The sequence below is a fragment of the Muntiacus reevesi genome, chromosome 9 (assembly GCF_963930625.1).
Source record: "Muntiacus reevesi chromosome 9, mMunRee1.1, whole genome shotgun sequence".
NCBI lineage: Eukaryota > Metazoa > Chordata > Mammalia > Artiodactyla > Cervidae > Muntiacus > Muntiacus reevesi.
In genome coordinates, this window is record NC_089257.1 from 50,299,874 (window position 1) to 50,313,705 (window position 13,832).

The following is a 13,832-nucleotide window of genomic DNA, read 5'->3' on the forward strand; positions in this document are numbered from 1 at the left end:
TGACTTTAGATTTAAATGAATCAAGATTTCTATTCTTCCTGAACCATCCTTAAAACAACGACCATGCCTTCAAATCTTAAATTATATTGTTTTTCAATATTTTTATTTCACTTTGTTTTTGTAATCTCAAATTATTGTGACTGTTGGTTTACACAGTGGCTATTTGTTTAGATTTACTTACATGTTTACAAATGTCTTTGATTACCATCTCTTCTTGTATTCACCCTTCTTTCGATCTCAATTTTATTTTTCCTTAAGTGCATTCTTTAGTTGTTCTTTTGGTAATGGGCTGTGAGAAGTCAAATTTCTCAGTTTTGTCATAAAATGTCTTTCCATAGGCCCTAAGCTTGCATGACAGTTTAGTTGGTAGTATTATCTCTGGGTTGACAGTTATTTTCTCTCAGTTCTTTCAACACTTTACTTCATTGTCTCCTGGTACTGGTTGGTATTGGTTGTGGGAATTGTCACTCCTTTGCAGTTAATCTGTCTTCTCTCTCTGGTTACTTTTAAGATCTTTTCATTTGGTCCTTGGGATTCTAAAGTTTATCTTTGATGTGTTTTTCTTTTGCTTGGGAGTCTCTGTACTTTCTAAATGCAATGATTCATGTCTTTCTTTAGTTCTGCAAAATTCTCAGTTCCTGGGAAATTCATTTGAATATTTTCTCTCCTGATGTATATCCTAATAAGTGTATTTCAAATCTTTTTTATTTTATATCCTATGTCATATATCTTATAACATTTCTTTCATATTTTAAATTAATTTATCTCTCCGAACCACGTTGTGGGTGACTTCCTCAAATCTGTGTTCTGGCTAACAAATTTTTTCCTCAACTGTTCCTAATCTGATGTAAATGTTATACCAATCAGGATAAGTGAGGTTATGCTACAATAATAAAAGTAGGAAGTCAAGAAACACCTGGAGTAACAAGCAAATTTGGCCTTAGAGTACAGAATGAAGCAGGGCAAAGGCTAATAGAGTTTTGCCAAGAGAATGCACTGGTCATAGCAAACACCCTCTTCCAACAATACAAAAGACCACCCTACACATGGACATCACCAGATGGCCAACACCAAAGTCAGATTGATTATATTCTTTGCAGCCAAATATGGAGAAGCTCTATACAATCAGCAAAAACAAGACCAGGAGCTGACTATGGCTCAGATCATGAACTCCTTATTGCCAAATTCAGACTTAAATTGAAGAAAGTAGGGGAAACCACTAGACCATTCAGGTATGATCTAAGTCAAATTCCTTATGATTATAAGGTGGAAGTGAGAAATAGATTTAAGGGACTAGATCTGATAGACAGAGTGCCTGATGAACTATGGGCGGAGGTTCATGACATTGTACAGGAGAGAGAGAACAAGACCATCCCCAAGAAAAAGAAAAATGTAAAAAAGCAAAATGGTTGTCTGAGGAGGCCTTACAAATGGCTGTGAAAAGAAGAGAAGTGAAAAGCAAAGGAAAAAAGGAAAGATACACCCCTTTGAATGCAGAGTTCCAAAGAATAGCAAGGAGAGATAAGAAAGCCTTCCTCAGTGATCAGTGCAAAGAAATAGAGGAAAACAATAGAATGGGAAAGACCAGAGATCTCTTCAAGAAAATTAGAGATACCAAGAGAACATTTCATGCAAAGATGGGCTCAATAAAGGACAGAAATGGTATAAACCTAACAGAAGCAGAAGATATTAAGAAGAGGTGGCAAGAATACACAGAAGAACTATACAAAAATGATTGTCATGACCCAGGTAATCACAATGGTCTGATCACTCACCTAAGTCAGATATCCTGGAATGTGAAGTCAAGTGGGCCTTAGGAAGCATCACTATGAACAAAGCTAGTGGAGGTGATGGAATCCCAGTTGAGCTATTTCAAATCCTAAAAGATGATGCTGTGAAAGTGCTGCACTCAGTATGCCAGCAAATTTGGAAAACTCAGCAGTGGCCACAGGACTGAAAAATGTCAGTTTTCATTCCAATCCCAAAGAAAGGCAATGCCAAAGAATGCTCAAACTACCACACAATTGCACTCATCTCATATGCTAGCAAAGTAATGCTCAAAATTCTCCAAGTCAGGCTTCAACAGTATGTGAACCATGAACTTCCAGATGTTCAAGCTGGATTTAGTAAAGGCAGAGGAACCAGAGATCAAATTGCCAACATCTGCTGGATCATTGAAAAAGCAAGAGGGTTCCAGAAAAACATCTATTTCTGCTTTATTAACTATGCCAAAGCCTTTGACTGTGTGGATCACAATAAACTGTGGAAAATTCTGAAAGAGATGGGAATACCAGACCACCTGACCTGCCTCTTGAGATATCTGTATGCAGGTCAGGAAGCAACAGTTAGAACTGGACATGGAACAACAGACTGGTTCCAAATCAGGAAAGGAGTACATTAAGGCTGTGTATTGTCACCCTGCTTATTTAACTTATATGCAGAGTACATCATGAGAAACACTGGGCTGGATGAAGCACAAGCTGGAATCAAGATTGCTGGGAGAAATATCAATAACCTCAGATATGCAGATGACACCATGCTTATGGCATAAAGTGAAGAAGAACTAAAGAGCCTCTTGATGAAAGTGAAAGAGGAGAGTGAAAAAGTTGGCTTAAAGCTCAACATTCAGAAAATTAAGATTATGGCATCCAGTCACATCACTTCATGGCAAATAGATGGGGAAACAGTAGAAACAGTGGCAGACTTTATTTTTCTGGGGTCTAAAATCACTGTAGATGGTGATTGCAGCCATGAAATTAAAAGATGCTTACTCCTTGGAAGGAAAGTTATGACCAACATAGACAGCCTATTAAAAAGCAGAGACATTACTTTGTCAACAAAGGTCCGTCTAGTCAAGGCTATGGTTTTTCCAGTAGTCATGTATGGATGTGAGAGTTAGACTATAAAGAAGGCTGAGCACCGAAGAATTGATGCTTTTGAACCGTGGTGTTGGAGAAGACTCTTGAAAGTCCCTTGGACTGCAAGGAGATCCAACCAGTCCATCCTAAAGGAAATCAGTCCTGAATATTCATTGGAAGGACTGATGCTGAAGCTGAAACTCCAATACTTTGGCCACCTGATGCGATGAGCTGACTCATTGGAAAAGACCCCGAGGCTAGGGAAGATTGAGGGCAGGAGGAGAAGGGGACGACAGAGGATGAAATGGTTGGATGGCATCACCGACTCAATGGACATGAGTTTGAGTAAACTCCGGGAGTTGGTGATGGACAGGGAGGCCTGGTGTGCAGTCAATGGGGTTGCCAAGAGTCGGACACGGCTGAGCGACTGAACTGAACTGAACAACTGAACTGAACAACCAGGAAGTCTCTGTGGCTTGTAACAACTAAGATTTATTTCTTGCTTTTGCTACATTGCTTATGAGTCAGCAACAGGCTCTGCTCTGCATTTCCTCACTCAGGACACAGGCTGATGGAGCTTCTACTATTCTGGAGCAGGGATGATTATCATGTCTGTTGGAAGGAAATACAGGGCAAATTGCATACTAGTTCTTAGGGATCTCAGCTCAAATGTGATACATGTCCTTCCACTGACATTTAATGTCAAATCACATTGCCTCACCTAACTTCACGGGGATAGAGAAGTGTGCCCAGGAGGAGATGTGAATACTGAGAAACAGCTTCAACTATAGGAACTACCAAAGGGTCCGACTACCAAAAAGAGAGTCGTATATAACTGAGTGACTGAATAGCTGAGCTAAAAGTAACTACCATGCCTAAACAACTGAGTTTTTAATTTTCATGCCTCTATTCCTCATATCAAGGATTATATTTTTTATAATTGTATCCTTTTATTCTCATATTTTTGATTTGTTCTTTTATGCCTCTAATTTTACACACAACTTTAAAAACTTTTTAAGATTGCTTTATTATCTGCTGTGTTTAGGATACAGTCCTATTGTTTGGGTGTCTGATGATTCTCACTGATGGTAGATTGTTTTATTTTATAATTCTATATTGTCAACTCATCTCCTGTGAAGTTTTACTTAGAGGATTCTGTGTTTCCTGGGCACAGGGTGTGTCTCTCCATAGTGGTTTGTATTTATTTCCAACAGTGCTCTTAGCAGTACCATTGTGATGTTCTTCTCAGAATCTCTGCATATTGCATCATCTCTTCTGTTATGGCATGTACTTTGTGGGTTTGCAGTTTTCCTGTGAGGAAGGAGAAAGTTTTTTTTCCTACCAGAGTCCCGGGCGAAGCAGATAAACTTCCTTGATTTGTTCCATTGTGACTTGGTGACTGTTCCAAAGATGCAGTCCTTGGAAAGTCTTCACTTTCTATAGGAGGCTCAGAGTCAGCTCCCTGCTGTGGGGTCGCTGAGGCCTCATCTCAGATTGCATGTGAGTGCAAAAGCCCAGAGTCCAGATAGCTGAGGCTGACTCTTATCCCCAAGGAAGCTGCAGGGTCAGCTTGGTTTCAGTTCTCTTTTCTTTTCTTGTATCTGAGTATTTCCATTTCTTTTCTTGTGGATTCAGCTATTCCTTTAGGCTAATGTTTGATTCACTTTATCCAGCAGAAATTTCTAAGTATTTGTAGTCAAAGGATTTTCAAGTTTTCCAGTCAGCCAAAATAGCAGTACCAGAAAATATTCTTTGTATTTGAAGAGTTCATAAAATAAAAAAACCAATCTCACAAGAGGGACAAAGAATTAAAGAATTTACACAAGTAGAAATACAAAGGCCCAACAAACATTTGAAAATAAATGTCAAGAAATACAAATTAAAACTATGAGAAGAGGTACAATATTGGTTCAAAGTAAAAAATATTTTTAAAGAGAAAAGAAGAAAAAGACAGGGCTGTCCATGGTATGATAAATTGAGCATTACTGTTACCCATTAAATGGAAATATCAATGGGTTATTTGGAAATAATTTAAGAACCTTATATATATTCCTTTCCCCTGAGGCAGTATTTACACCTCTGGAAATCTACCTTAATCCAAAATGCAGACAACTGGCATGTTTCACATTCAGAAAAACAAATAGATGTTATTTTTTTCTTTTGAATGTGTACCACCTTTCTTGAAATCAGAGATATTCTTCTTGCCCTGTAGTCTTCAGAGTCTCAGGCATAAAGAAAGATTACATATATAACAAAGAAGTCATATAAAAGCTTAAGGAACAAGCACCATCAGGGAATGGTCACAGGGCAGCTGATGGGTGTGTCTGGCCCCTCTGTACCAGCCCAAACTGAAGTGTACCTTGGAAAAACAGTGGAGTGGAACCAGATTGTGAAAACCACACATTCACCACTCAACACTCAGCTACCGGCTCCCGTCTTAACGTAAGCACTTTCTTGTGCCCCCAGACTGAACGTGGGACTCTGCCATGTGCTCCCCACAAAGTCTGCTTCCTTCTGTCATGGCACCACTTACCCTGCCCTGCCCTCACCACAGGCTGGGAGCTCCCTTGGGTCAGGCGCAGGCTACCCTTCACCTCTCTAGTCCAGTATCACATGGCACACATCTGAGGTGCTCAATAAATGTCTGTAGAACTAATGGATGAGACTCATGGGCGACTGTGCTCATTCCACACACTGTGGGTAAGGTGGTTTGCAAGAGACCTTGCGAACTTGCAGGACAATAATGCAAGAGCCTGCGTGTTAGGATTTCTTTGGTGGCAGCTTCTCCAACTTCCAACACTGACAGAGAGAGGTTTGTTAGAGGCCCAGATGCATGCGGGTCAGGAGTCTTGCTGCCAAGATCCAAAACAGACGGTCTGGAGTGAGTGTGTGCTGCCTTTGGACTCTGGGAAGTATCACTGATATTCCCCAGGAAACTTGTGAAACCTCCTGTTTATAAAGGTTTCTCCATCTGTTATACTTTCCCTCCTCCTGCTCTTGGTAACACGGATGTTTGCATTCCATAGGGATTCCTGGTCTGTTTTCTCCTGCTAACACCACCCTCATCAGCCAGAGCTCAAACCCTGGCAGCTCCCAAGGACAGATCCTGGCCCAAAGCACCATCCTCCTCCCCTTGGACTGCAGCAAAGCCTCCAAACTCATCTCTCCACTCCTCAACGTACACTCCTAATACATCATCCACTCTGAAGTCAGAGCAATGTTCTAAAAATAAGATCTGACCATGGCAGCTGGAGTAAACTCACGGTGTCTCCTCATTGCCTGCGGGGCAAACACCCAGATTGTTCTCAGGGCCTGGCATGTGGCCCAGGTCTAACAAGTCTTACCTTCAGCCTGTCACTGACACACTCCAACACCGCAACCAAACATAAGACGGTTTGTTTCAGAATCTTCTCACCCCAACCCCCACATCTTTGCACATGCTGTTTCCTCCACCTGGGGTGTATTTCCCCCTCTAGTCTGGAAAACTCCTATTTTTACTTTAAAACATAGCAACTCTTTTACTGCATAGCACAGGGAACTACATTTGAAATCCTGTGATAAACCATAGTGGAAAAGAAAATGAAAAGGAATGTATATACATATGTATAAAAACTGAGTCACTTCGCTGTATAACAGTAATGAACACAACATTGTATATTAACTATACTTCAATAAAAGATTAAAAAAACACTGCAATTCAGTATCAAGTGAAATCAGGTGGCCCTCTCTCTGTGGTTCTATAGCAATCTGCCTAGAACTAAAAAAAAAAAAAAAAAAAAAAGTCTTTCTTTAAAGCACTTGTCTTGCCCACAGATCCGCTAGTTATCTTAGCAGTAACTCCTTTAGCCAGGCTCTCACTCCACCCCCACTGCCCAGACTCCACCTCTCATCTGGACTCCTGTAATAGCTGGCTCGTGGGTTTCCCTGTCTCTGTCTTTACCCCAGTGATATAACTGTCACACTATTGCCAGAGGGAATCTTCTAAACTATACATGATGATGGCAACTCCCTGATTAAAATCTCTGGTTGGATCCCTAATGCTTTCCAGAATAAAAATGCAAATTCCTTAGCAAGTGCTGCCCAAAGTGGGGACCCGAAAGCACAAAGACTCTGAGGTCTGGGGTCTGTCAGTCTCATGTGAAGTGAAAGTTGCTCAGTCATGTCTGACTCTTTGCGACCCCGTGGACTAAACAGTCCATGGAATTCTCCAGGTGAGAATACTGGAGTGGGTAGCCTTTCCCTTCTCCAGGGGATCTTCCCAACCCAGGGATCAAACCCAGGTCTCCAGTATTGCAGCCAGGATTCTTTACCAGCTGAGCCACCAGTCAGTCTCATAGAGGAGGTTAAATTCTTGCAGCCTATGGGCTCTGCATTACTAGTCAGCTTCTCTGGTTATTTTTCTCAGGAGTTGCTTGGGGGCCATTCATGCTTTCTGGTTCCAGACCCCCAGGGCTCATGGAAGCAGTGGCTGCAAGGCCCTTGTGGGCAGCTTTGGGTGGGGCAGCAAGCCTTGCTCACCCTGACATAGATCCTGGGACTGCCGCATAGGTGTGATCCTAGCCTGGATCCATCAGGGCCAAGGTAGGGCAGTGGGCAGGAGTCTAGTTCCTTACCAGAGGGGCCACAGCTACGGCTTGAATTCTGATTTGCAAGTTTTTTAAACTCCATGAGCTCTGCATGGTCCTTCTCATACGTCCTCTTTAGGTTCTCCACATACTGCATCATCACTTCTGTTGCTTTCGACATGCGTTTTTCCTGCAGGGATGGAGAGGAAAAGTTCATCAGCCCTGCTTGATCTGAGCCAGGCTCTGGGCTGTGGGATTTGAAAGGTTACAGGGATATGACTCTACTCTCTAAGAGTTTGCTGTCTGGGGTGTGAGCTGAAACAGGCTCAGGCATCTGCCCTCAAGGAGAACAAGAACAAGCCTAGCCATAAAGCCTCAGGAGAGGAGAAGGAACAGAATCCTCTCTGCAGAGAATGGGTCAGGGGAGGCTTCATGAAATGGGGTGAAGTGCTGTAGGGCGTGGGCGGCATCTGGGCACGTAGCTATGAGCATGAGAGACAAAGAGCGTTCAGCCAGGGAACTCCAAGAGCCAAGGTCTAGAGGCAGGACATTACCAGGCTTGTATCAAGGTGAGGATTCCCCCTCCAGACGGAATCCTTTGGAGAGTAAAGGAGATGCCTTCAGGAATCATGGGCTTCCCTGGTGGCTCAGAAAATAAAGAATCTGCCTTTAATGCGGGAGACCCAGATTCGATCCCTGGGTTGGGAAGATCCCCTGGAGAAGGAAATAGCAATCCACTCCAGGATTCTCGCCAGGAGAATTCCATGGACAGAGGAACATGGCGGGCTACAGTCCATGGGGTCTCAAAGAGCCAGACACAGCTGAGTGACTTTCACTTACTTAACAGGAATTGTGCTGGGGCAATAGGCATATACCAGAACTGTCTGGAAAGCCAGGAAAGCACAGGTCATCCTGCTTATGTAGGAATCAGCAAATGGTTGGGTTTGTTCACAAGACGAAAAGGTGAGAAGAGCTGAATTGAGTGCTAGAATAAGGAGTTTGGACTCATTCTGAAGGAAGAGGCAAGCCATTGAATGTCTTAAAAGAGTATCATAATCAGTTCATCCGTGGAGACTGGTCTGAAGGAAACAAGATGGGTGGCAGCTAGAGCAACAAGGAAAATGAGGATGAGTGCCTGAACCAGTCCAGTGGAACCAGAGAGGACTCTGAGGACTGAGACTCGGAAGCCACTTGGAGAAGGGTGCAGGCTGGAGTGAGCAGCACGTTCGCAAGGACTGTGCAAAGTGAAGCGTCTTCTCTGCCGACACCTCTCAAAGCCCTCAGAGAGCCCACGACCTCCCTGTCTGCAGAGGGGCATGCTCAGTGACCAAACCCTGGACAAAGTCCCCGTAGCCCTGAGCTGAGACCAGCCACTTCCCTAAAGCTCTCACTTTGTGCTGCTCCCAGCTGGAATAGCTTCCTGGGTGCTGCCTCCCAGGAACGTTGGGTGACTTTTCCCTAGAAGAACACAGGTGGGACAGCCCTGTGGCCTGTTCTTCTTTCATTCTATGAGAACTGCCCAGGGCCGGGCCCCAGGAACACCCCTGCCATGCAATCTGCATCGTGGGACACATGGAACACAGACCCATGGTAACAGCAACAGTGACAACAACATCCCGGTGCTTTACAGGAGTCACAGCAGCCTTGTATGGCAGACACTGCATTCTACAGTTGGAGCAGCTGGCGCACAGAGAGCTCGTTAACTGACCCAAGGTCACACAGTGAACCCTGGTAGAATCAGAATGAAAACTCAGGCCACCTGGCCCCACAACACCATGATGGGTGGGGGCAGTACCTTGTGTGCCTCAAGACTTCAAAGTGGCTGCAGGGGAGCCACACTTGGGCTTACATCCCAGATTTTCCCATCACTAGTGCTATTACCTTGCTGAGACATCACATCTTTATTGAGGAATATCTTTCCAAGGTTACTGGGGAGGACTAATGAAACAAAGCAGGTTTTCCTAAAGCATGTTTTGCCAAACACTAATTCCATGGGAGTTGAGTAGGTATTTTATAGGGAGAAAAAAAAAAAAAGGAGGGGTGGTTCTTTATTCAAATACTTTTGAGAACTATACAGGTAACACTAAACAGGATTTTTCATTACAGGATTTCTCAAAGCCTTGCTTATGCCAACATGCATTAGAAATCTCCAAGGAAGGTAGCGTGCAACAGTCTAAATTGCTTTAGTTGTGTCTGACTTTTTGTGACCCCACAGACTGTAGCCTCCCAGGCTCCTCTGTCCTTAGGATTCTCCAGGCAAGAATACTGGAATGCGTTGCCATGCCCTCCTTCAGGAGATCTTCGCAACCCAGGGATTGAACCATCATCTCTCACATCTCCTGCACTGGCAGGAGGGTTCTTAACCACTGGCATAAAAGTTTATTCTGGGGGAGCACCTTAAGAGTTTAATGGTCTGCCAAAAATACTCTGAAATAATTGCAATTGCGGACATAGGATGTCTGGCCCAGAGGAAGGCATCAGTCAGTGGGGTCTGCAGTTGTCAGTGCTTACACTGCGGCCCCAGTTACAAGAGGCGGAGCAGAGCTCACCTGGCGGACAGCCCCCACCATCTCGGCACGGCTGGAGAGGCGGGCAGCCAGGCGGTGCAGGACAGCAATGTCCTCCAGCAGCTTCTGGTAGGTCTCCCGGTGCTCACAGTGGTGCCAGAGGGAAGCTGAGGACTGGAGAGGGAGAAGGAACATCACCTGGGGTCCTCACAGACCAAGACTTGACTTGCACTGTCCTGACCAAGCGGAGGGGCCTCTCTAGGCCACCAGCTGCAGCTGTTTCTGGGGTTGGAGAAGCCCAGTGTGGACACTATATACCTGGCCAGCCCGGAGGAAGGGAATCACATCCAGGTCTCTGGTGCCCAAGGTGCTCCCTCTGCCATCCCAGGTCACCCAGCCCCCTTCCCGAAGAGCTGCTGACGGCTCAAAGCCCTTACACACAGCCCTGAGGTAACCAGGTCTTCAGGATCTCAGTCTCAGCTCCTCTCAGCTCTCTGAGGAAGATTCTGCCTGGCTCAGGGCCTCAGCCCCATTTCTCATTTCATGAGACTCTTCTTGGTGACTAAGAAAAGCGGGACACCTGGCCCAGTCCCTGGGGACAGTCCCTCCTGCAAAGGTTCGCCAATCAGGCTTTGCAATTACCGTAATGGAAGCTTTGAAGTTTTCCAGTTCCTTCTCCGTGTTTTCCTCTGTCAGGTTGCGTTCCCTTTCCGCCTGGTTAATTCTAGATTCCAGGGTGTAGCTGTCATTTCTAAAGGCCAAGGACAGTTGTACAAACACGTTCTGTTGGGAACAAGAGTGTGGAAGAAGTGCTAGGAGGAGGTACTGAAGGGACCAAGGCTGCCGGTGAGTTTTTTGCATGAGCATTTACATCACCTCATGGAACCAGCATCCCCCACCCCACCCCAAGCAGCTGAGTACAAATGAAACTCTCCCTTCATGGAGCAAACTGCACAAAAGATGATGAAACAGCAAGTTGAGGTCCGTGCTAGGTCCTTCCCAGGACCAGAAGACCAAACGCGTTTTACTGATAAACAATAAGACAGTAACACTTGGCTTTTTCCTAAATGTCAAGAAAATAACATCCTGTATTTGGGTTTAGATAAACTCAAGGCAACAGAGCTGACTGTGTAAGCAATTTGGATTCAAGCTAGGATTTATGGCACGTGAGTTTTGGAGGTTTCGCATGAAACTACCGTATTTAAAGAAACCCCACTTGAGATGTAAGCCTGCTGATCCAAAGCACATTTCAATCAGCATCTTACCTGAATATTCCAAATCCTACATTGAAAGCGGCTTTTAGAAGCTGCCAGGAGATTAAATAAAACCAGGTATGATTCTGGTAGGAGAAGTTTTCTGGAAAGAGTATTCCATGCCAAAAATGCAGCCTGCATGAATGAACTTTGAAAGTTGGGGTTCATCACACATGGAATTCCTGGACTAGTAGGAAACTGCTGGAGAGGAGAGACAGACAGATGGACTCTATACACAGGAAGGAAACAATGGCCTTCATCTGCCTTGCCTGCATCAAGTGGTAGCAGATTTCCACCCTTCGGGTGAGCTGATTCTGCCTGAACATCTGAGGTTCAGGTAACATGGTCCACGGTGCGTAGACATCTCCAGATGGAGAACCAAAAACTGAGCTACTCAATGAGATGATGAGAGCAACACTGAAATTGTCTCTATATCAAATGTGTTCTCTGCGCCAGCACTGCCAGGACTTTCATGCACGTTAGCTCATTTCATCCCTCAACCACGTTCTGCGTCAGGAACTGCTGTGTCCATTTTATGGGTAAAGAGACGGAGACCAAGAGAGGTCATTAAGGGGCCACAAAGGAGTAGCAGAGACAGGATTCGACCTCAGACTGATTGCAAAGCCTGTGCTCCTTTGACTGTGCTGACCACGGATTGTGTCCGTACACATTGAGGACAGGAGCGCACTGTTAACCAAACCACCCACGGCCATCTCCACCAATGTCAGTGGGTGGGGTTTTCCTGTCCTGCCCAAACCCCAGTCAGGTTTACCAGTAATGGTCAACGTTTTGTTCCCTGTACCTGGGTTATCCCCTTTAAAAGCAGTGCAATATAAAGTGCCCTAAATTCAGTCGGAAGATGAGGATCCAAATGTTGGTTCTGCTAAGCACTGGGTATGGGATCTCAGATGAGTCATTTAGTCCCTTAGTTTCCTCCTTTGTTCTGCTTCCTACTCTACCTGTTTCTCAGAGCTGATGAGAGGGTCAGCTGAAAGGACGGACATGTGTGTGTCACGGGCTGTAAGTGCCATGTCTGTGTGCCAGGCAATTGTTACTATCTGTGCCAGTATTTCACATTGTCTATCTCTCTTTGCTCATGTGGTCCACTGTGTCTCAGAAAGGGTATGTTCGCTTTCTTGTTATCAGGGTAAACCATGCTATAAGATTGGAAGACCTTCCATCCTAACCTGGAGTGAAAAGATTCTGGAATCATCTATGTTCTTGTTCCCTTCCTTCTATCAGCACCAACATAATCGCCATGGAAACAAACTACTGCTGGTGTCAGAGGTTCTCACTGTCTCACTTCCGATGCATTCTCTTTTTGCATCTACCCCTTCACCAGAATGAAATACCTCCCAGCTCTCTCACCACCCCCACTGGGACAGCATCTCTGCAGAGACAAGGAGGCCCTGCGGGGAATCAGTCGAGGGGAGAGAGCTGCCCTCACAGTCTTTCACCGTGGCTGAACTGGCTTCCTTATGTCTGAAACACTCAGAAGGAAAGCACTCTCTTCTTCCAAAGTTTGAAAGATGAAATCTGACCCTATTTTAATAATTTTAAAATAAATTTGATGTCACTCTGCAGCCTCCCAGCTGACTTTGTGTACCTAAGTCATGTTTTAAAGGAAACAATCTTTGAAGAAATATGGGACTTCCAATTACCTTCTTATCCCTGACCAAAGTTGTTAAAATCTTCCATTAACTGGGCTGGGGTGGGGTGGGGTGGGGTGGGGGGACGACTGGTTCGATTGGTCTGATCACAGTGCCCATATTTCCTCCATGGTCACTCGTTCTCATGTTTGTGTACAAACGTCAGGAGCAGAGGCTGGAGAAGGGAATGTTTTGAATAAATCCACTCATGCCCAAGTACTCAATTTCATAAAGCACTGGAATTACTTACCTCGACTTCCTTTTCAGTGAGTGGAGGGGCACTGTGAAAAAGAAAAAGACACAGAAATGAACTTTGTCCAACCCATGAAATAAACCCAAAGGTGCCTTTGAACCACCAGCAGACCAGGTGTTTCCAGGAATTGGAGTAAGCAGGGCTGCCGAGATGGAAAAGATGCAGGGTGCAATTTGCGTGAGTTCTATAACCAGTGAGATACCGCCCAGACACTGACTCCTACAGAGGAAGTGTGTTGGAAAATATTAGATTCTGGGGTCAGTGCTCTCCAAGTGCCTCTACTAACTGTGACTTTGGATGAGCTATTTAATCTAAGTTTGCTCATCTGTAAAATGGGAATAGTACCTATCTTGCAGGAGTCTTATAAAGAATACGTGTTTGTGTGTAAAAATATGTATACAATACATGCATATATATGTGGGTTTATTTTCATACATATATGACATCTACACAATTGTTTATGTGTATATACATATACAAGCATATATACGTATGTATATGCGTGTATGTGTACATCTGTGTATATACATGAGATGCCTACACTTGGTGGGCACTCAGGAGATGTTGACTATTACTAACAGACGCGTTGTGAAGTCTTAATGAGAGAATACACAAGCTCTATACTTTATGAGTTGTATACATCTGAACAGCCATTATCATTTTTCCGGGGCTGCTCAGGTCTGCAAAGCCTGACGCTTCTCTTGCCCCTGAGGACTGTGACAAGGGTGCATGTGAGCCAGAGAATAA

At 44.5% G+C, this 13,832-nt stretch overlaps 1 protein-coding gene across 5 annotated transcripts in view; it reads right to left on the reverse strand.

Moving 5' to 3' along the window:
- Positions 1–13,832, reverse strand: part of IRAG1 (inositol 1,4,5-triphosphate receptor associated 1) — a 120,192-nt gene that overhangs the window by 22,456 nt on the left and 83,904 nt on the right. For all 5 annotated transcript variants that reach the window (XM_065943766.1, XM_065943765.1, XM_065943767.1 and 2 more), the window contains 4 exons: positions 13,083–13,113; positions 10,573–10,713; positions 9,973–10,104; positions 7,472–7,613 (listed from right to left, as the gene is read on the reverse strand). In XM_065943766.1, the coding sequence (XP_065799838.1) occupies positions 7,472–7,613; positions 9,973–10,104; positions 10,573–10,713; positions 13,083–13,113 (446 nt within the window). The remainder of the gene's footprint in view (positions 1–7,471; positions 7,614–9,972; positions 10,105–10,572; positions 10,714–13,082; positions 13,114–13,832) is intronic.